Raw genomic sequence first — 26,492 nt, forward strand, 5'->3', positions numbered from 1 at the left:
GTCAGTGCTTATGAGATCTAAGGTAAATATTCTTTAGTTTTCATAGTTGTATTATATGGTAAGATTTAGTGAGCACATTAGCTTTCCTGATGATAGCATGTAGACATGAACATACTAATTTTCTGCTGTAAAGTTGTACATAACTGTTATGTTGTTGTCTTTAACCTAGACGTACTTGCATCTCAATACCACTGCAAAATCACAACACAGAAAAACCAGTACTGGGAACCAAAGGTGACAATTATTCTCAAAGTACTTTGATAAAGAGATTAGTGTTCCATAAGAAATTACATTTGTAAATTGAAGTCAGAAACACTCTTTGACCCTCTTTCAGTTCAATTTTTCTTTATCTTTAAATTAGTTCACAGCATCAGTAGTCTCTTAGTTCTCATTTGAAGGGAGATTATGGACCCCATTGCAAAAAATAGCTCCAAAATAGTTCAGTTGTTATAAACCCAACTTGCATGGTAGAGAAAAGTTTTTTTTTTTTTTTAAACAAATCAAATTTTAAAGATATGTACAAAATAGAAATCATAGGACAGATAAAACAAATTTATAAGAGGCAAATATTCATTTTTAAGGCCTCAATAAAATAAAATACTATTGCTCTTTTTTCCCAGTAGAGATAAAATCTAAACTTAGCAACTGTATAACTTCCATTTTGTTTGGTGTTACTTAAATAAAATCCCTAAGTATGGAAACATTATGATTTTAATTCATTTATGGAATACACATAGAATACACTAAAAAAGAAGAATATTTCCCAAGAAGCCTAAATAAAATCATTTATAAACATCTTTAAGTTAACTCTCACCATATTACAGTTATTAATATATAGAGATACTAGTTTTAATCCCTGATTGAGGGAAAAAATGAACATGTGTGATGCTGAAAGCAGTAAAATGGAAAAGAAGCTTTGGAGAAGCCAAGATGGCATCTGTTTTGGTGTCCATTTGATCAGCTTTGTGGCATTCCATAATGACAAGAAAATGAATGCTTAACCTTGAAAAGTGCTTACAAAACCTTAATGATATATGACATACTAAAAGTAGACTTGTGCTTACATCAGAGAAATATTGAATACATCACAGATGATTGCAGATTTATTGTAAAAGAATTAGCTCACTGTATGCCTCCTGGCTGTTTTCTAACTCCTTAGGAAGCTGAGGGAAGAGGGTGTAAGTTTATGGCATCCCCGGACTACAGAGTTCAGAGACAGACTCTAGTGGAACAGTCTCAAAGAAAAATAAAAATTCTCTGTGTTTGAAGTTAAGAGTTAAAACACCCACCTGGTATGTGAAAGGCCCAGAGTTAAAGACACACACACACACACACACACACAGATGCACACACACACACATACACACGTACAGTTGTACTACCTAATACAATAAAATATTTTATACAGCATATAAAAACTTCAACCCATTATTCCTCCTCATAACTTACTTAGCTGACAGTAATCTAAATTCATTTCCCTCCAAAAATAAACCATTGCTTTTACTTTAGAGAAAACTCTAAATGCTGGTGACTGATTAAAATATAATTGAGCAGACAAAGTAAGCCCCATCTGATCAAATTAATCAACAATTAAAATGTTTGTGAAAGTAATAGACCCCAACTTGGTCAACTATTGTTTATTTTTAAAAATAAGTTTACAATTTAAATATCGATTAAACACGTTCTGAATATATGTTAATCTCTTTGCTTTGAACAGATTTCTTGATAACTTCAAGGGGAATTTCTTGTCTATTTCTTGAACTTAAAAGTATTGAAAATATACTTTTAAGGTTAACTATTCATATTAAGAATATTCTACACATTGTAAATTTTTAATGAATATACTGTCTTCTCCTTAGAGAAACAAGATAATCGCAGAATATTGAAGCAAGTTATCCATGATTGCATTGTTTAAGTGAAGTCAGGAAAATTCAAAATGGGAAAGGTCCCTACTCTCCTGGCTTAAACCATTTCTATTCACTATAAATCCTATTAGCCAATGTTTTGTAACATATGTTTTTACATAACATATAGTTAATAAAAAGAACATATAAAGAATAATGTGAAGATGGTGCTAAAACTATGATGCTAATAAGATAATGTAAGAACTAAAGCAGACACTATTGAAACTGCTTGAGATTCAATTGGCAGCAAAAATCCAAAGTTTCCAAAAGTTGACATACAAAGAGACTTGCATTTCATTGGACTGTTTATAGGTTTTGAAGATTTCAATATTCTATTAAATAAAAAAAATCTTAAAATCATAATTTTCTATATACATGGAATTGCACACAAAATAAGCTTTCAGATAGGCCTTAAGGGCTTCAGTTACAATTCATTAAGTTAACATCTGAAATTAAAATTCAAACTGTCTATAAGATTTCAAAGTGTATTATGGAATTCTGAGTGTATGTGTTTAGTATGAATGTGATTGCATTTATTTTCTTTTGGTGAAGTTGATATTTTAGTCATGTAAAAAAAAAGCAAGAAAGGCATATCCATTTGATTCTTAATCTCTACTTACAATAGTGTTACATAATCGCTACATCCTGCAAAGTAGAATACATACTTCAAAACACAACATAAAGAATGAATCCTGCTACTGCTATTGTTCCCTCTTGGATTTAAAATTATTCTCCTCCTCTTCAAAAGATTTTACAAGAAATTCTATTTTCAATCAATGATGACTATTTACCTAATTATAAAATCCATGATGTGGGCTTTTCAAGGACTTGGAAGAAAAACAATAGAATAAATGAAGAAACCTAACAACTTCAGGTAAAATTCCTGTAAGTACTTGCAATCCGTTTGGGAAAATAAAATTGAAAGGAAAGAGAAAAGAATTAGAGAGTGATAGAATATATGGGTCAAACATGAAGCCCAGGAAGCATTAAAGCTAGAAAGTTTCATTTAAAATGTTATACTACAGAGGACATATCATCAAACAGTATTTTCGAATACTTACAGAAATGTATTTGGCTGGTGACCTTGGTGTTTCTATGGAGCAAAGTCTGAATGAAAGATATTTTTCTAATGCTCCTTTTTTTAAAAAAACATTAGTGCTTACCTCAAACAAACACTGCAGTTTCTGAAAAGAATTCGCAAATGCTTTCCAAAACTTAATCTGCTTGCATGAAACGCAAGTAGGTTGAAGAGGACATTAACACTGAACATTTTGCTGTAATTTTCTGGTGATGAATGAATCACAGATAGTGCTACTTCACTTGCCTAGGATACATTTATATAATGTAGAATGATATTCTACATTATCCAAAGGATGAACTTTGTACCATACAGTTTTTCCCCACCAAGCCATAAAACAGTATGTATTATATGCATACAATTGAATCCTGTTATAAAGACTCCCTACACAATGTGATTTGTGGCTGTTGCTCTTGGGAACCTCACAGAGATGGAGAAAAAGTCGCTGAAGACACTATACACTTTAAACACAGGACTCATAGGATCAAAGCTGGGTCTTGTCTGAAAGCCTCTTCCATGAAGACAAACTTTCATTGTACTAGGCAATTTGCCAACAAAAGAAATAATCAATAGCCCTATAAAACAGTACCACCCCTGAATCAGAACAATCAGGAGCATGACAAAATAGGCCTAAATGTGAAATAGTGGACCTTACATCTTGGCAGTAAACAACAACTTTCTAAGGGATATAATAAGTACGGCTCAAAGGGAGAGAAATCATGCCTCGCCAACTTCCAGGACTATTGAGGTCATGGAATATATGACCACTATTATTCCTACTCTCACTCTAATACTTACCTTTATACCCACCCATAAGTGTGACCCTACTCCCACACAAAGGTTCTCTTTGGAAGAGATGCAAAGAATGTGATCACAGGTTGCCCAGCCTTAGTGTATATGTCAACCACACGATTCTTGCACCTAGAGCTCAGTGAACATTGGACAGTAGAAAGACTGCAAATACCAGAGAACTACACTAAGATGTGCTGAGATTGTATCTCCAAGAAATGCCAAGGAAACATCACCTATAATGCCTCACAGAAATGTCTCCCTAAACAAGACCTGAATAATGACAACACTAAGAAACATGCCAACATTAAAGTGGGAAAACTCATGGGACCCCACACCATAAAAAATTACTACAGGCAACTAAGGACTGCAAAGAGACAGAGAAACAGTCTTTCCCAAAAACCAGCTCCTTGCCTGGTTGTGCAATGTTATGTGGTCTGTCCTGAAATCATATACATACAAGCAACATTATAAGACATAGCAGGTTGTATTTATATATTTGTGGTAGTGTGTGTGTGTGTGTGTGTGTGTGTGTGTGTGTGTAGCAGTGAAAACCCAAGAGAAAGAATATGTAAATTTAAGAAGAAATGGGCTTGATGGGACATAAAAGAGGAGGAAAGGATGTGAAGAAGTGATAAAATTGTAAATAAAAATGTTAAATCAGCATTAGTAAATCAGAATTGTTTCTTAAAATTTTAAGGTAACACAGTAAATTTTATGCGGTTTTCTAATAGAATACCCCATGTTAGGAAGAAAAGGCAGATTCATTCTAAGCATCAATGTATAGGCTCGGTGGGAGAGAATGTATTGCTTGTAATTGCCAAATTTACGTGTGGAACAAAAGATGAACCAGAGAATTATAAGCCAATAAATCTGAATTCAATTTAGAAATTGAAATGGAAAACATATGCAATTGGTCAGATAACAACCCTGGAGGAAATTCTATAGTTGTATTTTCCAAAGCAAGATTAATGATTTGGCAGTATTAAATCACATAGGAGAAAGTAAGATAATTTTTCAAAAGTATTTTGCAGTTTTAAAAAGGATTTCTACCTCAGTCATACTTAGGTGAGGAGTGCTCTTTTAGACTGCTTACCCCAGGAGATCCATCTGTACCATGAAGCTTTAGACACACAGTGACACAGCTTAGAGGAAAGTTGACAGGGGAGATGGATGAACAGAAGATTAAATACCAGTGCATGTTGCCAATTCAGTGTCACTTATTTTGTGACACTGTGACTGTGACTTATAATGGGGTTAGTAGAAAGATTTTTCCTTTTAGACTTAATCTATGGTGATTATACAATGGGAGGAATAGAACAATGTCTTCTACAGCAAATAATACAATGGTCAGAGGAACTTCACTTTTATCTACACTTTGAAACCCCATTTGTATTTATTAATAATTTGAGAAACTATATTGAAAACATATTAGTTCATTCTTTTAGTGGATGACTTGTTCTTTACATTAAGTCCATGTATACAATCTTCCTGCTTTCTTATTTTTTTAAGCTGACTTAATAAATAAAATGGAAAACAAAAAGTGTTCCAAACATCAAACCCTCTAATTAAGGTCCTCATAGTATCTATAGATCTTCTATCCCGGAGCCTACTTGGAGGGAAGAAGCCCCAAAGGAAAGACTTATTAAAATAAAAAACCCATTTTCCCTTTCCTACTTCCTCTTCTCCCTCAAACTGTAGTCTGAACGAATCAAATCTTAAACATCTCTGTTACACAGAATAGAAAATCTGCTTCTGAGTTTATATGCACCCAGAATTCTACGGAAGCCTGCTGTCACAGACTTTAGGTTACAGTAATATCGTCAGCAGAGGCAGCTTAATGTGATTGATTACGGTGTCAGTAAGCTATTCATATGGCACTGCTGTCATAATACTGGGAGAAGTAGATGGAGAAAAATATTAAGTCAAGTGAATCACAGAAGGGAGACAAGACTCCAGAAAGTCATTCCTCTTTAATCTCTTTGAAATCAATCTTAAAAGGAGTCAATAAATCTCAGTTCATATAACTAACATTATAAGCATACTCACTTATTTTTTTCTATACCAATTTTATACCTGTATTCTTAACAACAACCAAAGATGAAAATCTAATATCCGCTTGTCTTCAGCACGAAACACAATCTAGAATATATATTAATATTGTTAAGCTTCCAGTACTTCCAGTTAAATTAAACATGGATATCCACTATGGAGGATAATGCCAAGAGGCGTTGACAGTGTGATTGTTGAAGAAATGTGCACAGATTCAAGTTATACCTCAACAAAACAGAGTCTGGTTTATTTATGTATTCAACTACTATAATGGTAAACAAAAAAATTTTAATAAAAATTGTTAATCCTTTTTATCTGAGAATATTGTGGTGAGAATTGCATTGAACTCTACTTTTCTGTTTGATCAATGCAAAATTTAAGCCTTCTATATTATAACATTACCCAATAATTATTAAACACAAATTCTATATTAATACCTAGAAGGTTGACTTTCAGAAAATGATACAAATCGGGGTAGGAGATAAAGGGAAAATAAAATATTAAAGAACAACTCCATGAAATTGGAGTAAAAAATTAGCAAATCAATTAAATAGATTAAAATTAAAATCAAATATATCAAAATCATAGCAACAATTTCAAATTGAGGATAACTAAACACAAAGGAGAGAAATTATGAGCTTCATCATTTTCTATGTGCTTAAAGAAGGAAAACAAGGAAGAACAAAGACTAATGTTACATCTGGTATTACATAAACCTTTATTAGAATAACTTCCATATATAATTTCACTAAAATATAAAAAAAGACTTGCTCTACTTTGCACAAACCAGCATCATTCTTAATATAAACTTTGTTGACATTCATTTAATTATTATGTGTGAGCATTTGTATGGATACATGTGTCATAGCACTTGTATGAAGTCAAAAGACAACTTGTGGGAGTCTATTGCCTCCTTCCGCCATATGAGAATTAAACTGAGATTATTAGAATTGATGACAAGAACTCTTAATCTTTCCCATCTCACGTGCCCCTTATTCTTGATTTAAAATCTACCTCAAAGAAACAAGGAGATCTCTCATTAGAGATCTTTGTAATAATTCTGAAACAAAGGTAATCCTTTCAAAGATAACCTAAAAGGAGGGGGAAGTCCTTTCCCAAGATTGTCTCATTCTTTGTGTGCCCTCCTTTTAATCCTTCCTCTGCCTTTTTCCGATCAATAACTATAACATGAATGTCTTACATGCAGCAACTCAAAACAAGTTTTAAGTTGTTTGTCTAATCCTCCCTGTTATTCTGTCCTGGAAACAGGCAAATATTTCTTTCATTCTAATATCTCTGTGACTTATTTGCTACAAATCTCAAAAGTAAGACAAAGATACTAAGACACATATAAAAAGTTGATTGATTTTCAAAAGCTCTCTTTGAATTACACATGAATATGCATGCTATACTCTAAATCTGTCCCTTATGAACAGTGAGATGTATAAACAGATATGACATGATGTGTATATAGTTAGGAATCTGTTTAGTTGTAACACTGCACATAAACTTAAACAAAGATGAAAGAAAGACACTGTTGTTTAAAATGCCTAAGGCTGAGATGAGTGAATATAGCTACAGCACAATTTATTTCTGCTACTGAGAAAAGGAATATATCCCAAATAAAATCATTGGAAGCAAAATGAATTTGCCATTGTTTGAACTCAGAAAATATTTATAAATATACTTTCACTCTTGATTATTTCGTTTCACCAAAATTGGTTTGTAAGAATCACACTAATAAAGTTACATGCTCATGAATATTCAAACAGATGAAACTTTAATATTTCACATTGTATTTTGTCATAGCAGGCAACAGCCCACATGATAGAAGGATCTCACTCATCTGTAGTTTACCCTAATGATTTCTGACATCTAACAAATGATTTACCTATCCTGCATGTTCATAAATTCACGTGGGCCCTGAAGTCTAAAGTTCTAAGTTTTCTTGTTTGACTCCCTTTTCTTTTGAGACTGTTTCTTTTATTGTTTTTATTAATATTTCAGATATTTTAATGAAGTATGTGGTTAAACATAGAAACAAACATATCTATAATTCCCTAACTTAAAAAAAAATTGTGGGGCCAGGAAGATGTCTCAGTCAGTAAAGTGATTTGTTGGGAGATGGGGGAAAAGGTTATCTATTTCTGAATGTCTCCAACTTGAAAGAAAACTTAAATACCAAAAGGCCAAATTACTGCTCAATACCAACCTTGATCAGCTGGGTGTTTTGTCTCCATGCTATGATGTACACTTAGTCTATATCCTGTCTTTGTTATGTAATCTGTACCTAAATGATGACTTCATTGCCCCTTTCTCCACGGCTTTCATTCTGCATGTGTGATAGCATTCACCAGACAGTCACGGCTCTGATGTACAGGCATTGTACAATCAAAATGTACCCAGAGGTGACAAAGAAAATGACAAACAAAAAAATGTTGGAAAGAAAGTAGAGAAGGAAATGAGCAGATGCTAGTAGGATAGCTGAAGATATAGAAGGGGAGAAAAGGTAGATGAATGACAAGAGGTCAAACAAATAGCAAGGACAAAGCAATTCCTCTGTCTAAGGCATCTACTGTTGATGACCTATACAATATGCCTATTCAGTTTCTGGAAAGACCACTTTTCTCTACTGCTCCTAGCTCCAGAACTTGTCCTTATGGAGCTCACACATTCTCTGAAGTTCCAGGAGATTAAATGCCCTAATGTGGACTAATCTTAAAGCTTCTCCTGGGTTTTGCTCAGTGGACTTGGAAGTAAGTACATACTAGTATCATTTTCTTTCACCTAGATTGTAAAGGAAAAGCATGGCAGTGAGTAAGGGACCCACATGGCACAGAGAAACTACTATAACAAGAGAGTAAAGGCAGAATTGGGGTTACATGAGAGGGCTTTGTACAGGCAAGAGGTTTAAAAATTGTGAAGAAATGTAGGTTACAGAGAAGTTGGGATGGATATGAATGAAATACTGTGTATGAAATTCTAGAGAACTAATAGAAATGTGCCCCTTGCTTGCTTGGTCCACCTAGTCAACAGTCTGAACAACATTCATATTTTAAGAAAAACATTCTTTACTGTTTGAGTTGGATCACACGGATTCTTGTACTGTCATGATACTGAATCTTAAATGAAAATGTTGAATAAAAATTTCCAACTCCAGACAATGATGATCATGACGATGATGATGGTGATGACAGTGATGGTAACGATGGTCTATCTATTGTTTTTCTTTTTGTCTTTTTTTTTAAAAATTCAACCTCCCACCAATAGAATCGTCATGAAAACATGGAAATAACTAATTCAAAGTTTCAAACTTTAAGAATATTACAAAGCAGAGTTAACACAACATAAATATAAAATAAAGGAAAAATAAATTAAAAGAAATATGAGAAAAGCAAATGCTGGCTACAGAAGTGGGTAATGTAATACTAAATTTCAGCTTTTTATGATATTGTTCATATTAACTTTCACCGTCAAATTACCACTGAGTCATACTCTCCTCTTAGTCTCTGAACTTTGGTGTAAATTTAAAGCCAATAAGCAATATATTTAGAATTACTGTGTATAAAATAAGCAAGTTTTAATTCTTTATAACGTTAATAATTGACAATTAAACATAAGTAGCTATTCATTGTATATGATCATGCAGGAGATGTAATGAGATAAAAGACAAAACAGAAATGGATAAGAAAATATTAGCCACTGATGCCTTTGAATATAGGTGATATAACCCATTTGTTCCCTGAGTATAGCGCTAGTAAACTCTTTAGTGTTAGCAAAGCAATCTCCAGGTCATCGAACACAATGAAGGCCAAATAAATATACTGTCTCATAGTTAGCTGCACTTTACTGTGGAAAACAGATTGGATCTATTACACAACACCTGGACAGCAGATTATTTGCAAGGCACTTAATTGGCTCTGATAGTCTAAATGTATTCCTATGCTCTCAGCAAAAGGGAAAAATTCTTTCAGTCTCTTTTAATTTCTCTCCGTACAAATATGCATTTGGCCTATAGAGTTCAAGTGAGAGGAGCATCAAAGCTCAAAGGCACACAAAAGCAGAGTGAACTGGAATTTACCTATTAAACATCTACAGGCCAAGTCTTAGCATTTAGTGAGCAATTCAATGGATTTTCAACCGTGATACTTAAAATCTGCTGTGATATTTTGTTTTTTAGAAATGATAGGGAAGCTAACTAATAATAATTATTATTTTATAATAATAAAATGATAGGGAAGCACCTATAATAACTCAACATGATGCATCCTACTCAATACCTGAACAATAACAATATCAATAGATGCAATAATGTGGTGCAAAAACCACCACTAAATAAAAAACAACAGGCCACCAATGACTGCTTATAAAAATGGAGAATGAGCCATTCACAAGAATGAATCCCCTAACTGATTATCTAGTACAAAGTAGACAGCGTTGCAATCATATACCCACAGCTAGACGAAACAGACTCAGCAGGAGATACATATGAACATGTGTGTATAATATATATATATATATATATATATATATATATATATATATGAACCAAAATGTCTTAAGGCTCTTCAGTGCCTCCTAGATTAAACACTTTTTATAAATTTCTATGAAATCTGTCCATTTACCCTCATTTACTTGAGCTCACTAGAGGCTATGCATAATATTTTGTAACATTGCTTATGTAAATGCAAAAGTATGAAGAAAAATTGAGCTCTTTTTTCATCTAGCTACAGCCACAGCTGCTATTTGAGAAAATGTAAACCACTGCTCTTTTTCTTAAAGTTTTGTACTGTTTAATTTTTTATAAAGTATTTTTATAACACAAATATATCAACACCATCCTTTGTGGATTTGTAAGTAAATACTTTAAGGTTTATCAGGTCTTTCTAATAATCTACCACAGATACAAAGAACATGTTAGAGCTATTTGAGTTTTAATATCCTTTTAGATGTGTAGAGACCATCCCTGTGATTTATCCCAGGATGCAGACATTGGATGTTTTTCTATGAGGCTAGATAGAGGGGTGAGCTTTGACAATGAGAAGTCTTGTACAAGAGCCATGGAATAATACAGCATGTGAAGACTAGAGCTGCTAAGGCCCAAAAATCAGGCTGTTCAAAGGAAATAAAAAGACTGAAAATCAATTTAAATACAGGGCATGAGGCAAATGGTCTGAAGTGACTGAGCACCAGGTAGCAGGAAGACTGATATCTAGGCTTGTGATTTATACCCATGTGGTCAGGCAGTAGCAGTGATGCAGTTGAAAAAACAAGTGAAGGAAATGTAGAGGTAAGAGATCAGTCTCTTGCTCATAAGGATGACAGAGGAGAACAGAGGTGCAACTGAGAAGAGAGATCCAAACTAGAAATTAAAGAAGGAAAGAAAGAAGCAAAGAAACAAAGAAAGAAAAGAAAGGCATTGGTATCCCTGTAATGTTTTAGCCACGGGAAGACACTACTCAACTAAACGCAAGTGCTGAACAACAGGGTAGTCTACAGCTAAGCATTTTAACATTTCAATTTATTCTTTCTCATGTCCATTTATAGGACACAGTATATGAAGTTATCGCCTGCTTGTAGAGGAATTTAATCCACCATTAGCTTGATTACAGTGTCAACTTTTGACCATAAATAATACGGATATAATTACCCAACATTTTTATTTTCTAATTTTAATATCTGTGCCATGTTTTGGTTTCAATGACGTGCACTAGGTTCTCTCTTTATTGATAACTGTCCTTTTGTGCTTCTTTCCACACACATGAATTATATGCTGGACAGGAACTGTCCGTGTGTGTTATCATGTGTGTGGAGGCCACAGCACAACATCACTTCTCCCTGTTCACCCTCCGACTTATTTTTAGAGATAGATTCTCTACCAAGAGTTTCCTTGGTCTATTCAGATAGATGAGCTGGCTGATAAACCTCAAGGATGCTGCTGTCTCCAACTCTGGCATTCAGGTCTATGCTCCCTTCTTTCTTGAGTGAGTGCTAAAGGTCTAGCCTCAGGTCCTCCTGATTGTATGGCCAACATTTCTCTCTCTGATTTATCCCTGCTTCACTTACCATCTCGATGCTTAGTAAGTTTTCATTTGATGACAAACACAATGAGTTTTACCATTTGGAGTATGATATATCTATTTATTCCAATCAATCCTATGGAGCTTCATACTAAGTCGCTTAGAAATGTTCCAACTCATCAGACTTTACGAATTGTTAATCAGAAACATAGTTTCCTGCATTTGGGATAGTTATTTCCCATCTAACATGGCAGGATAATTTTGAGTACTCTACAAATACCCCATGAAAAATGAGGTTTTACTATCTGCCTAGAGCAGGTTAGCAGGCATTATTGCCATTGCTTGCTAAATAGCCAATATAACATCCTCGAATCTATTTGGTCGCTTCCCCTCTCTCTCCTTAGTGACTTCACAGGAAGGTACAGCAACTGCAAGGAAAGAAACCTCTAGAGATCATTCATGTTCTCCTTCTTTGTATTATCTTCTCTCTAGGATGTTGACTGTGGTAGTTTCAATATGCTTGGCCCAAAGGGAATAGTACTATTAGGAGGTGTAGCCTTGTTGAAAAAAGTGTGTCATTATGGGTGTGGGCTTTGGAGGTCTCCTCCTATGCACAGGTCCTCCTCATCACAGAAGAGAGCTTTCTTCTAGCTGCCTGAAGATGCCAGTCTTCTAGTTACCTTTGGAACAAGATGTAGAATTTTTGGCCCTTCTAGCACCACAACTCTCTGCATGCTGCCTTACTTCCTACCATGATGATAGTAGACTGAACCTCAGAACCTCCAAGCCAGTCCCAATCAAATATTTGCCTTTATAAATGTTACCTTGGTCATTTTTGGTGTCTCTTCACAGCAATAGAAACCCTAAGCCATTGACCTATGAACTCTAGGCACCTCAGTCTCCCCATACGTAGCTCTTTCTATATCGTGAGAGTCTGGCTTGGCCAAAACTAGCTTTTTCCTCTTAGTTACATTTTTAAAAAACATTAAAGAAACAGCTAACCTTTTTTGGTCTCAACTCCTAGAGGTTGCTGATTCTCTACTAAACATTAAGTTACTAGAAATCATGATTTTATTTATTTTATGCATATTGAGAGACATTTTACGATGGAGGGGATAAAGAAAAATATGTTTTTATGTACATAAGTAACGCTTATTCTGAAAATGTTATTTCATCATTGTTCAATATCTGTCCCTAAATCTTTAATCTTACTATAAACTTGATCAATATCTTCCTTCTTTTACATGTGAGTAACTGAAGAATGAGTCAGTAACTCTACCCACTCAAGTTCACAGTATGTAAGGGACAAGGTACGTAAAATTTACAGTGTGTAAGAGGCAAGGTACCTAAAACTCTCATACGCATTGGGATGCACTGCTTCAAGGGGAAGCAAAAAAGTTATAGGATAAGGATTTAACACTGATAACTTCACAAAACCATCTAGAGTTTACCCTAGCAAGCTGGTTTAGACATAAATCTCCTTTAAAAGACGAATGAATAGATTATGAGTCATGGAAGCTACACACAGTAACAATCATAAGACCCAAAGAAGTTATTTAATACATATGCATCAGTCACCAACTTGTAATCTGTACAAATATGGCAGGGAGTGGATCTGAGGCCTTATGACAAGATGTGGAGATTTACCCAATTATCTTTTGAGGCATCTACCCTCTCTCTGTCTCTGTTCTCTCTGTCATTGTCTGTGTGTGTGTGTGTGTGCACATGCGTGTGTGTGTGTACGTGTGTGTGTGTGAGGGTGTATGTGTGTTCTGCACTAGTAAGACATTTTCTTTATATTACAAATAATTTTTTTGAAATAGAATATCTGTTATCTTGAACTTTCTATAAAATTAATAAAAATATAAACACAGAAATTACCAAAAACCATATGCCACAACAGCTACAGACACACACAAACGCACAGTCTTTCATACAAGCATGCCTTCCTGAAGGGCACCATAACATTAACCTCTAATGAAAGCATTCTTTTATGCTTCTACAATGGTCAATACATTTCATCACATTTTATGATGAAATGTTTATGACCTCTGAACTTCATATTCAATAGTAAACTAAGCCTTTACAATTTGTTAAGAAATAAGATTATAATTCATCTAATATAATATGTAATGTCAGATCATGTCTTAGATAAGTTACAAATTTCTAATGCTTAAAAATCATAGCAGACATTTAACACTAAAACTTTACTGATCTGTATGTAGATAATCACCGTTGAATCAAGCATTTAAACCTAGGCCTGCTATTCAGTTTTTACTCCCCTTGCATTGACTATGTATATTAAATATTTATTTTTAGGTTGGAGTATAAGAGACGTCATAAGTGAAAGTGGACCCAATGTTCCTCCCTGGGAACCTGGAAACCACTTCTCACCTAAACTGACTTAGGAACCTGTGTTCTAGATACAGACTTCCTACTTTAATTCTAGACTTCTCTCCAAACACTTCATTGGAATGTGTCTCTGGCAAGATCCTCAGTCCTTCCTCATTGTGAAGGTGAAAAAGTTGTGCTGGCTCACAATGCTATAGTGATAATGAAATGCGCTAATGCAAGATATTTAAACACTTTTACAGTTTAAGCATTTAATTGTTATCTAACATTGTTTTATGCTTAAATTGAAACATCTGAATAAGTGTGTGGTTGTTCCATTGAAATAATATTCCAGATGTTTTTTCTAATTAGTATATAATGGCAAAAGATGTCTATTTCTGCACTTCTAGTCATAAGAGAGACTACAAGAAGTAAGACTCCTCCTGCTCTCAGTCTCAAGGATGAGTGACTGTTTACAGGGTTTCCGTACTGTCATTAAAGGCTTGTGCTATCTACAAACAATGAAGATAGCATACCTGCTGGAAGCAAATGCTGCCCCATAATTCTGAATTACCCATGGAGTAAACAATTATCCTTAATCCCATACAGGTGCAAAGCAGTCAGCGTCAGAGACATGAGGAAAGTTGCTGCAATACTGAGAACATTCATCTACAGGAAAGGTTTTATCTGTAACTGGCAGTGTTCCAGACTAAGTTTGTTCTCAATGGCATGCAAGCAACTGGGCATTCATTACTTCCTGAAACCTACTAGCATCTCTTTCATTTTACTCATGATGAAAGAAGGGAGGGATAGACATTTGGCTTCTCCTAGCATTTCTAACTTGTAAAGAGGATTTGGAAATATTCTGAAAATATTAGATGCCCCAAGACACTAGAAGATACAAGAAGACCCATGAGAAGAAACAGGCCAGCAAATGTTTAAAGAGAGAATGAATGCACAGAAGATGAATATCTAAAATAAAAACAAGTATCAATTGTTACAAATGATTATCACATGACACTGATTCCACTCTGAAAAGTTCCCATAGGAAAAAATTCTTCTGGTGATATTCACTGAGGTTGACTATGGCAGACACATGCGGAGGCACGTGCCTCATGTCGCATCAAGCCTACACAATTCTGAGACATTAAATCCCATTAATGACAGTATCCAGCTTCCTCTAGAAGAGAAAGATTTTTCTCTGCCTTCTCTTGTCTATAGCTAAACCAAATAGTTGAAATTTTCATTCCATTCAATAATTTACATCCTTCTAATAACTATTTCTCCTGAGAACGTAGCTTATTTTATTTATCCATATCTGACTTAACTGACTAGACTAAAACACATTTCTAAAACCTGAATTACATTTATGAGTAAGTTATTCCTTAATTAAATGTTGGTACTCTCTAAGGTATTAGACATTATCTTCTTATCCATACACTTATCCCATATAATAATCATTCATATAAATTATAAGTTTTTCAAATTGAAAGACTACTGAAGCTCCTGTTTAAAAATTTTAATTTGATAATTTGGTGAATAACTTCTTCCTCATCTTGAAAACAATAGGCATAAACTGTATTTCAAAACCTGTCTTCATTGGAAAATAGTCATTGAATATGATCCTAATAAATATTAGGAAAATAATACAAGTGGATATTAAAGGATTAAATAATTATTTGTATATTTAAAATTTGATGTTTGTGACACACAATATAGCAGACATTATCAAACTAAACGTAATCATCTCATTTCTAAGTGCATGAGTCATTTTGGACATATCAAAAACAAGTGCAGTCACTGAAAACATAGGTTATGACCTTTCCAACAACTATGAAGAAGAATATATGAAGCAGTGCTACATCACCTTCTTTAGCACACTGACAGGCTCAGAACATCATGGTTTTGTTTTTGTTTTTTTTTTTCCCCAAAGAAACATTAATTTGCATCTGAGTTGAAGAAATATGTAATTCTTGTTTCCAAGTGAATGCCATTCAAGCCAGGTGACATCTTAAATCATGAGCTATGTGTTGGATGACTTCTTTAAAAAAAAACTCCTTTGATTGTCTATGAGTCTTTTGGTGGCATTTAATTCTACCTAATTTCCTTGATTTTCAAACCAAGTTCTTCTAAACATGGTAGTATTTAGTAGATAGCTCAATTGCGCCCTCTAGCCTCTTTTCATATACTGCACTCAGAGGTCACATTTAATCAACCTTAATCAGCTCACCAAGCTGCCTACAAATCTAAACATTAAAAAGCAGTGTACCATTGGTGTAGGTGTTGTAACACCATGAACTCAGAGCTATGACAGGAAGCACCAATCAAGGATTGTTTGAAAGTCACATCAGAATTCTACAAATAACTTTCCTAAAAAAAAGTAACACAAAAGAACTTTTTTCTTAGGCATTACTTAAACGATTACTTAACACTTACATTTTGCACAGAATTTCTCATTGATAATATTAGCTGCATATTTCATGAAATAAATATTCCTCGGGGTCAAAATTAAATATGTGGTGAGAAAGATAAACTAACACTCAGATGATGTGTCAAAATTATCTTCCACCATAGGGAAAATGAACACACATGATACCTAGACAGATAGGAGATAACAAGACAACAAAAATGAGAGACAGATATGATAGATTATAGCTAGCTAGGTGGATACATACATACACACATACATACATAAATACATACATACATACATACATACATACTACATGCATAATAGATAGGATGGATAGATGTTTAGATAGATAAATGATAGATAGATAGATAGATAGATAATCAATTTTGTGATACACCCTCAAGAAACTCAGTAAACATATTCCAACTTCCTTTTTTCTTAAAAAAATACCACTTGTAGGTGACATATATATTTTTGTAGAATAACATGTTCTTGTTTCTAATATTTAATTTTTACAATTTGCTACCTTGGTAAAAAGTTCATTTTAACCTTACATATCATATGATGCTGGTATTTTTCTTAGTAACAAAACTGGAATGATACTTGAGGATGAAGTTCACTTTGCTGCTAGAGATAGTAATGTGGTTATATGTAATTTATAACCATGTATAGCCCAGAAGCTTTCAATTTAGAGAAAACTTGAAATATTTACCTCTGAAACCTAAATTGTTCTCAAATTGTGTGGTATGTATGTATATCCCACACCTGTTATTTCATGGCTATATATACAACACATACATGGTTATATATACAACCTATAATGAAACAGATACCAACTATTGTAAATTTGAAAATGGCCTTTTATGTTCATTTGAAGGAGAACGTTTGGGGTTTTGTTTTGTTTTGCTTTCTCTCGTTACTGTGGTAAAATACCTAAGTAACTTAAGGGAAGGATTTCTGTGGGTTCACAGCTAGAAGGTATGGTTCCTTGTGGGAGAAAAGGCAGAGCTTGTGAGAACAGGTGCTCAGTTTCCATTGTGCTCAGTTTCCATTCCTGTCTTACTTATTCATCCATACTTAGGATGAGTCTCCCACCTAAAAAAATCTCTCATAGACCGACCCAAGAGATTTGTCTCCAAGGTGATTTTTGAATCTTGTCAATTTACAAACATCATAGCATTATTGGTAGTTTATTTTAATACTTGCTTCTTCAGAAAATGTCAACGAAAAACATGAGCTGACCATGATCAAAGTGGTTACTGAAAAGCCCAGATGCCACTGTCCTAGATGTCTCCACCATGCTCCACTGTATCCCACTATTTCTACTAGACATCACGTTGTCATCCCCAAGGTGATGTGAAGACAACTGTGTTATTTCTCTGTCTTCATGAAGAATGTTTTTCCTGTCCCATCTTGGAACTTGTTGTTCAATCTGTGATTACAATTGGTCTATAATGTACTTGGTCCCTAATTGAATAAAGATGCACATGCTCTTTGAATAATAAAGTACTATTTTGGATGGTATTATTTAAACTGTGAACAGATTTAAGCAAACTCTGCCTTGTAATAGAAGGTGTAATCTGTACTTGACATTCTATGATAGTAACAGATGACATGACAAAATGGGAAAATCACATTCTTAAACTAAACTGTCTAAGAAAAAACACAGGAAGAAAATGTACTGATGTTAGCATGATTGATTTCAGGACATTATAATACAAAAATAGAAAGGATATTTAAATGACATCTTTCAGACTGGCTGACTCTGATAGACTATTATGTAACTTGCTGTTATCATGTCAATATCCTCTGTATGAACATTGATTCACAACTATCAATAGTGATTTTATATATATATATATATATATATATATATATATACATATATATGTATGTATATATATTGTGTTTAATCATGTGAATAAGTTACTCCTATAATATATATGCATATATACACCAGCTATACAGTAAAACATCAAAACAAGCTACTATTCAGAAACTGGTAAGCGCTCCAACAGAAGCAAGGGGATTAGATAGAAGCCAGGAAATCGAGTGTCACGATTTCTGATCTTTATCAATACATTCCTGAAAAACTTCTAATTAGTCACTTATAAATCTTCAGAAAAGGTATACTGTGAATAGCTGCAGAGGGTCTCAAAATAAAATAAATTGACATGTAATAACAATTCAACTTTAAAAATATAAATATTAATCTGAACGAGTTCATTAAGATTTTCTATTTAATAACTACATGCCCCGAGTAAGCAGAAATAGAAACTTCACATGCAGCCCTCTTAAATTTACTTTAAAAGTAAGAAAGTGGCTGTTAAATATAACTTGATCTTTATTTTCTAGAAGAGTCTGAAAATAATCCAGATGAACAGACAGAGGTGGCTTCAAATCTCAGTGAAATTTTCAAGGGGCAGTCAGGACAAATGTGCCTTCCCAGTTTGTGTACCTTTAGAAGCACTTCCAAAAAACTCTAGATGTAGGCAAAGCCCATCCAGGCAACGACCAGAGAGAAAAGCAGAGCCAACGTGAGACACAGGGAGAAGCTGGAGAACCCAGAACTGTTAACTTCTGGTCTCTTGGTTGTAGATTCTGTCTCTCTGAAACATTTCAAATGACTAGCACATACGGAGTTCTTATTCTGCCTACAGTTCTGTAGCAGGTACACACACTTATGAATTAGTCACAGGGCCCCTGCTGCACATCAGTTATCAGCTACTACGATACAGGTAGAGGTTAGAATTGGACATATTTTTATGACCTAATTAAATAATGAATCTGGAGCATTAAATGAAGTAGAAACCAAGAAATGGGAAATAGAAGTGGCTCAACACTTTTAAACCTATAAAATATAGTTATTTTTGTCCCTTAAAATATCTCATAATCAGTTACTGGCAATTTCAAATGCAGTACACAGCTATCAAAATGAACCTTTGACCTTTTAGACAAATGAGACAAACCTGAAAATGATGAACAAATTTCAACCAGTTATATAAAAATATACAAGAAAAATTTTTAAAATGATTACAGTCACAATTCATAACACTTTTAGTAAATGATCAGTGCACACATAGAATCTTTTTTAAGAAACTCAAATTTTACCTCCACAAAATTCCTCCCCCCAGAAAAATCCTAATCACCATGGTCTACTTTGCTGTATGCATAATTCAGTTTACATGCTTTATTTTCACAATAGATCTGGCTTTTAATCTCTTTCCTCCTAACAAGCAGGTATTATTGTTCAAAAAATCAATCTACAACTGCTAATATACATGACATGCTAAGTTAACAAGTTATTGCCATCATAAACTATAATGTAGTTCAAGTTTCATAAAACAGAATCTACGCATCCAAAAACTAAGCTCCAGAATCATGAAATCTCCAATTCCTAGTAATGACATTAAGAATAAAGTGATTCCAGAAGTATAGGAGCTAAATCACATTTCTTGTTAATAATTTAGCTGCTTCTGACCAATGACAACCTCAGCTTTCTGACCAATGAATACCTGAGCCTTAGACTGCTATCCAATGACAGCAGTTTTTGACTTTCAGTTAATATTATTCATGCTGCTTCCCTGTAATGTGCTGCTTTACACTGTTACCATTTCCAGGATACAGAGAGACCTCAGTGATAAATATTCACTGACTACTTAAGGAGTAGCAGAGAAATATGGACAATCTATCCATAGTACTACCTTTGAGAGTATCTATTTCTTAATTTAATAGATACTATATTTGCTTTTTCAAAACCATGCATAAATACCTTTATCACCGGCTTTCATAAGAATATCAAAATTTTTCCACCATCCATTTTAAAAGTAGAGTATTCTAAATGTTTATTTTCTTAAAAATCAGACAGGAAAGAAATAACATGAATACTTCTGCCCCATCCCTTCTACAGGGAGAAAAAATACAGGCATTTTTTTTTTACCTTAAATCATAAAAATAAAAAGTATGGAGATAATTACAAATTAAGTTATTCAATGAGTAAAACATTGTAATCTTAGTTGTCACCATAAAAGGAATAAGTCGAAAGCTCTGGTCCAACTTAATAACTTAGTGTGTATACTAGGAAAAAAAGATCAGACTCCTATGAGCTTCAAGATTTATTGATACTACTGCTGGGTTTTGTAGTTTTGGGTTTGTTTGTTTGTTTTTGAGAATCAATGGAATAAACCATTCTCATTGTGTCTATTTTGCAGCCAGGATTACAAGTGCCTCTCCTGGAGAAGTAATGCAATATTCTTCCCGTTGGCATTTCCTATTAGAAAGAGATATCTAGTAAATATTTATCAGGCATAAACACAAGTTAGAAAATGTTCTATTATCTTAGATAATGTATGATATTTTGATTTTACTACCAGCTACTCGATAGTTAATATACATAGTATATATCGTGTCGTATATATAATATATTATTTATATATATACATATATATTATCACACGTGTGTGTGTGTGTGTGTGTGTGTGTGTTTTAAGAACCCTAGACATCCAACCGAAGAAGTGTTAAAAAGCTTAGAAAGCTATTTGGAAATTATACAAACTGTGAAACACAATCTCCTATAAATCATTAGAAAATTCCCTTTGTGTTAAGTAAGCTTACTAAGGTCTCAGAGGGCACATGACTCTTTCATCTGTCAGCTAAATCTTTGGATTGTGCGATAAGCATGGTTGCAATAACTCAAATGCCCCAAAAAATGGGAAAGCGGATCTGCAAACTATTCTTCACATAAACCTTGAGATGGAAAAAGATATTTGAAATTCAATATGAAATCATTTTAATAAAAGTATCTCCACCTCATTCAGGTAACAATATCCGGTTGAACTGACTGAGAGACTCCAATATAAAGTAATACAATCTAACCTATATTTAGCCCCACAAAACAAACCTAAGAATCATCAAAACATTGATGTCATTCAATCCTGTAAAGGTAAGTTAAGAGTTCTCCCTTGCCGGGAGCTATCTACCCAGGCTCAGATTCTCATAGGAAGCAAGATGCTAACCACCACTTACTGTAACCCTCTCTGCCTCACCCTACATCACAGCCTCCTCTACCACCAAGCACCAGCCTGTTCTGTATATAGCAACTACAGCTTGACAGTTTCCTTCCTTCAGCCTATGAACTAGTCGTTCTTTTATTTCAATGCAATTATCTCCCAATGTAAATGTTCGTACAAAATCCATAGTGACAGCTAATTCCAAAAGTTCAACTTTGTCATCAAGAAAAGTCTGCACCTTCAACTTCTTTGCTTTGCGGTTTGTATGTGAAAAAAATCAACTGTGTGCCTCAAACAGTTAACCTATTTTGGTTTTCAAATTGTGGTTTCTTTGAAACATATCTCTACTTTACATCTGCAAACTTTCTTAATTCCTATGATGATGGCTCTTACTTTTTTCAAATACATTGTTTCTGCCCCATTATATGGAGTCCAGAGGACAGTCCATAGAAGACTCTGCCTCCACACCTGGCACTTATTATGAACACTTTGCTTAGAAATTGGTTCCATGAAGCATGTTCAAACCGTGTGCAACAGGTCCAGCTATTGTGTAAACACAAGCTCCTAACACCACAATAGGAACGAGAACCAGTTTCATTACAACAGCCAAGAACCACACCAATCCCCGCAGTTTCAATTGTAATTCTTTTGAGATATATGAAGCCGTGATAACTAAGAGAAGTTTGTGTTACCCAGCCCCTCCCACAGCCTCCACCTTAAGTACAATGTTAGTGTAAAGAACTGTGCAACAAAAAGCTCAGGTGTGCATGGCTTTTCTCGACTCACTGCACATGACCAGCTTTAGAGCTCAGTTGATGACAGGAAGAGGACTTTCGCGAAGGTCTGACAAGTCCTTATCCTTAAGCTGCCCATTCCTGTTGCTGTCTGTTCCCAAAGCCATCATAGTAAAACAAATGGCAACCAAAGATGTCTAGGCTTTGCCATGTCAGTGTGAAATCAAATTTAAAACACACCTCCAAACTATTAGAAGGGGCCACGTTTATTTCCAGTCCCTCGGGAAGGGAGAGAGTAGGCTCTTAGAGGATTTAAATTACATGTCCTCTGTACAGTTAGATCTAGTTACAGTGTATTAAGTTATGTCTAATAGAAAGACACTGTCTGCTTGAGTGTTTTATCACAAAGTGATGTTATTAAGCATATCAAGTATTCCCATACTCTCCTTGTATTCTTTGATTTTTACCTCCCTTTGTTAGGCACAGACCACAAGGAGAAATATTGCAGGAACAATACCCAGGCACATGATGCCAACCATCGGCGTGGTTTCCCTAGCTATGTAAGCAGCATAAACTCAAGCTTTCTTATAAAGCTACACGTTTGCTGTACATAGAGGTTTGCCTTTTCCCTGGCTCAGCAGCACCAGCATGCTACAGTGTGTCTCTGAGCATGCAGCATGGTGCTTTGTGCAGCTGGGGATAACGGATTGTTGGTCTCCAGGCATCCATCACTTAGAACACTGGCAAACTCAACAAGGGTTTTGGTTGCTGACTGGCAGACCAAACAATGTGCTCTGAGCTACAAGGATCCAAGAAGTAAAGGAAAGGTTCCATGGAGCAGCCCAGTGAGGGGAAGAGGAAGAAAGCACCGTACTCTTACCTCCACATTGAAATACTGTTCCGTTCCGCAGACTGTAGCACATAAAATCCAAAGCAGGGTTTGCAAGAAAAACACCCCCGAACGATGCACGAAATCCAACCTTCTTCCAGAGCTGAATGCGAGTAAGATCATAGTGAACTGTGCCTCAACGGATGGACGAGCTCCCCTGCGTTTTCTCCCTCTTTCCGAATGCCCACTCCCTGTTTCCTTTAAAGAAAATAATAATAATAAAGCCAGTCCTGGGGTGGGTAAAAGCTTGCAGGTTCACCCACCCGTCCAGGGATGGGGATGGGCGCCAGGCTCGGCGGCCGGGGAGAAACAGAGGAAAGGCAGGGTCAGCAGCGGCGGCAAGTGTTCACCATCCTCACCCGGCCGTCGCCCGGAACGTGGCGCCCAAGTTCACCCGCGGTTCCGATTCCCAGCGCCGCGGAGTCGCAGCCACCGCCTCCAGCCCGTGCGTCCTCCGCCTTCTCCACCTCCTACGCCGCCGGTGCCCCCAGTTTCTGCGGGAAGGGCCTCAGCCGCTCCCAGCTCACTGCCTCCGCTGCTCCTTCCCTCCTCTCTGCTCCCCTCCAGAATGTTCATCGGTAATCTACATAACTCCTCCTTCCCGGGGTCTGCGGGGATCTTGGGGGCCCCGCGCGCGCACACACTCAAACCACACACGCGCGCGCACGCGCTCGGTCCTACACACACACACACACACACACACACACACACTCAGGCACACTCACCCGAAACACACGCAGGCGCGCTTCTTAAAGGAGACGACTCAAGGATGCCTTTTAGATTCTGGCGCACTGGATTGGGTACCGGGGCCGTTGTGAAAGGCCCTAGTTCGTGATGAGCTCTTTTTTTCCCTTATTACCTGTCCCTCATCCAGATGTCTGACACCTAGGACTCAGGAGAATCCATTCTTACTACATCTCTCTCGCTCCTTGCCCAGGCATCTAAATACAAGTGCGCCCCTCCCCAACCAGAACTTGGGTGGGGCTTGGGCTGTGGACCCGAGTGGAAGCTGAGGAGCAACCCAGGCCTGGTCTTGAAGGGGATTCAGCATCTTAATTAAAGAGGTTTAAAATGATCCCTAGTGAGGGAAATCAGAACACCCAGGTTCTTGTGTGCTGTTGGTAGTCTGGGTCAGTTACAGGAACTCACCAAGTTTGTAATATGGACATAGCAAATTCCTGCCATCAAAAACTTTGTTAGGGTCCGTTAATTCTGTGGCCTGCTGTCTCCCAGGATCATTGCATAAGTCTTATAAGCTCTGGGAATAGGCACAGGTTTTTGGTGGGAGACCAATCAATCAAAGTCAGAAGCAGCGTGAAACTACCCTCATCAAATGAGTGGTGAACACTCCATCAAAATGCTGGGATTCCAAAGATGTGGTCTTTAATACAACTGAGGGAAAAGGTGGAGTCACTGGAGAGAAGGCAGCTGTAGAGCATGGATAGAAATTGAGGAAGGTAGCAGTACTTACCACCCCAAGGTGGTGGTGGGGCTGGTGGCTGTGAACAGCTGACAAGGGCAGCAGGAAGATGCTGGGAGCAAATCTAACAGGAGTAGGGGTCTGGAGAGAGCCCAGAGCCCAGGGAACTGCAGGAACTGGAGGGAGGCTGCTAGTGTGCCAGGCTGGCAAACGGAGCCAGAAAACTTCAGAAGAGGGTGCAAAAATGGAGCTGAACAGAAGCAGTGTGAGGAGGTGGACAGGGGAGGCAGCAAATACCAGCCCTTGGCAGGTGACTTTTGGCTGGAAAGAAAGGGGGAAGGGAGCAGGGCAGGCATCTGTCTGGGGGCAAGGCCAATAAATGTGCTTCTCCTTGGCAGCCAGTAGAGGGGAAGAGGAGTCCACAGGAGAGAAAAGCAGCCAAAGCAAAGGCCAGCATTGTTCCAGGTACATGACAGCTGCCTAGGCAGAATGGAAGAGAGAACTGACAAGATGTATTTCATGGTCAGTCAGTAAAGCAAGAAGCAGAACACAAGAGGTCACATTTAGTAAACAGATAGAAAAATGCTGAGGAAAAAATAGCTTTCCAAACATTGCATTGGACAATAATAATTTGTGTATGAAACTTGGAGGGTGGAGGAGCTGAAGACCAGAAGTTTTTTGTTACTACTTGGTTAAAACCTGTGGAACATATGCCCAGACCCTTGAGTTGAGACTCAGGGAGCCCTTTGTAATAATCTGCCATGTGTATGTGTTTGTGAGCATATGAGTGTGTGTGCGTTTGTGTGTACATGTGTGTGAGTGTGTGTGTGAGTGAGTGTGTATGTGTGTATTTGTGTGATGGAGACATATCAAGAAGCTATTCCACATACTGCAGACAGTTAAAATTTGCAGAATGTTTCCTGTCTTAGTATTTCATTGAATTTTCACAACATCCTTGATCTTGTATATACTGGTGGCCAAGCTGAAAAAGAAAATCCTAGAACTGTGAGTTCATGTGTGAACCTCTCAAGGTATTAAAGTGGTGTGTAATAGAGAAGGGTGCTTGCTAGTTGTCTTTGCTATTTCAGTGACATGTGATATGCACATACATATGCACACCCACACATATAAACATTTTTATATGCCACTACATCTAACAAGATGCAAAATTAGCAAAAATGTTGGTAATAAAAGCTTTAAAACATTTCTTAGTCATCTAGGTGCTGTGGAAACACTGAAACCCATTTGAAAAGAACTATTTGAGGAAAGAACTCTAATTTATGAATGACTTGCTAAATGAACCAGAATATAAGAGGACAGTTATCAGGGAAGTGGAAGAGACGGTGGGGCCTGATGAGCAAGGAGGCATTTCTCTAAGGAAACTTGGAAAGGAGGAAGAGGGACATTTAGTGTGGAACTATATAAAGAGGGTATTATATATAAAGTATAAAAAGGGAAGAAATCAATCATATAATCAAGCAAGATAAAAATAAATACATATCAAGAAAAGGGTATCTTTAAATTTATTCATGAGATTTGCCACAGGAACAAACTGGTTATAAAGAGATTAGAACACAAAATTTCAAAAGCAATCGAATTAGAAAGGCTGAACACATGGAATGAGCTCAGAAACCGGTGCCTTCAAATAATAATCTTAAGAAAAAAAAAAGAATTTTCAAAATAGGAATTAATAAATTCATAAACAATAAAAATAATAAAAAGTAAAATTACTTGCAAATATTTATTAACCTGAATAATGAAGATTCACCAGTGAACAATGAATGAAAAAGCATTTGAAATTCTAGAAAGTTAACCAATAAAATACAATCTCATTTCAATAATGGAATTCAGGA

General features: G+C 35.9%; 1 protein-coding gene across 2 annotated transcripts in view; it reads right to left on the minus strand.

Moving 5' to 3' along the window:
• The window catches only part of Mmp16 (matrix metallopeptidase 16), a 218,499-nt gene extending 194,782 nt beyond the window's left edge, over window positions 1-23,717 (minus strand). The window contains exons 1-2 of one of the 2 annotated variants that reach the window (XM_076924117.1): window positions 23,579-23,717; window positions 23,211-23,417 (exon numbers count right to left, since the gene is read on the minus strand). In XM_076924117.1, the coding sequence (XP_076780232.1) occupies window positions 23,211-23,342 (132 nt within the window). In that variant the 5' untranslated portion in view covers window positions 23,343-23,417; window positions 23,579-23,717. Of the gene's footprint in view, window positions 1-23,210 lie in introns of both variants that reach the window. The other variant, XM_076924116.1, reaches the window with a different exon arrangement.
• Between the last annotated feature and the right edge of the window lie 2,775 nt (window positions 23,718-26,492).

This window comes from Arvicanthis niloticus, chromosome 25, assembly GCF_011762505.2.
Source record: "Arvicanthis niloticus isolate mArvNil1 chromosome 25, mArvNil1.pat.X, whole genome shotgun sequence".
NCBI classification, from domain to species: domain Eukaryota; kingdom Metazoa; phylum Chordata; class Mammalia; order Rodentia; family Muridae; genus Arvicanthis; species Arvicanthis niloticus.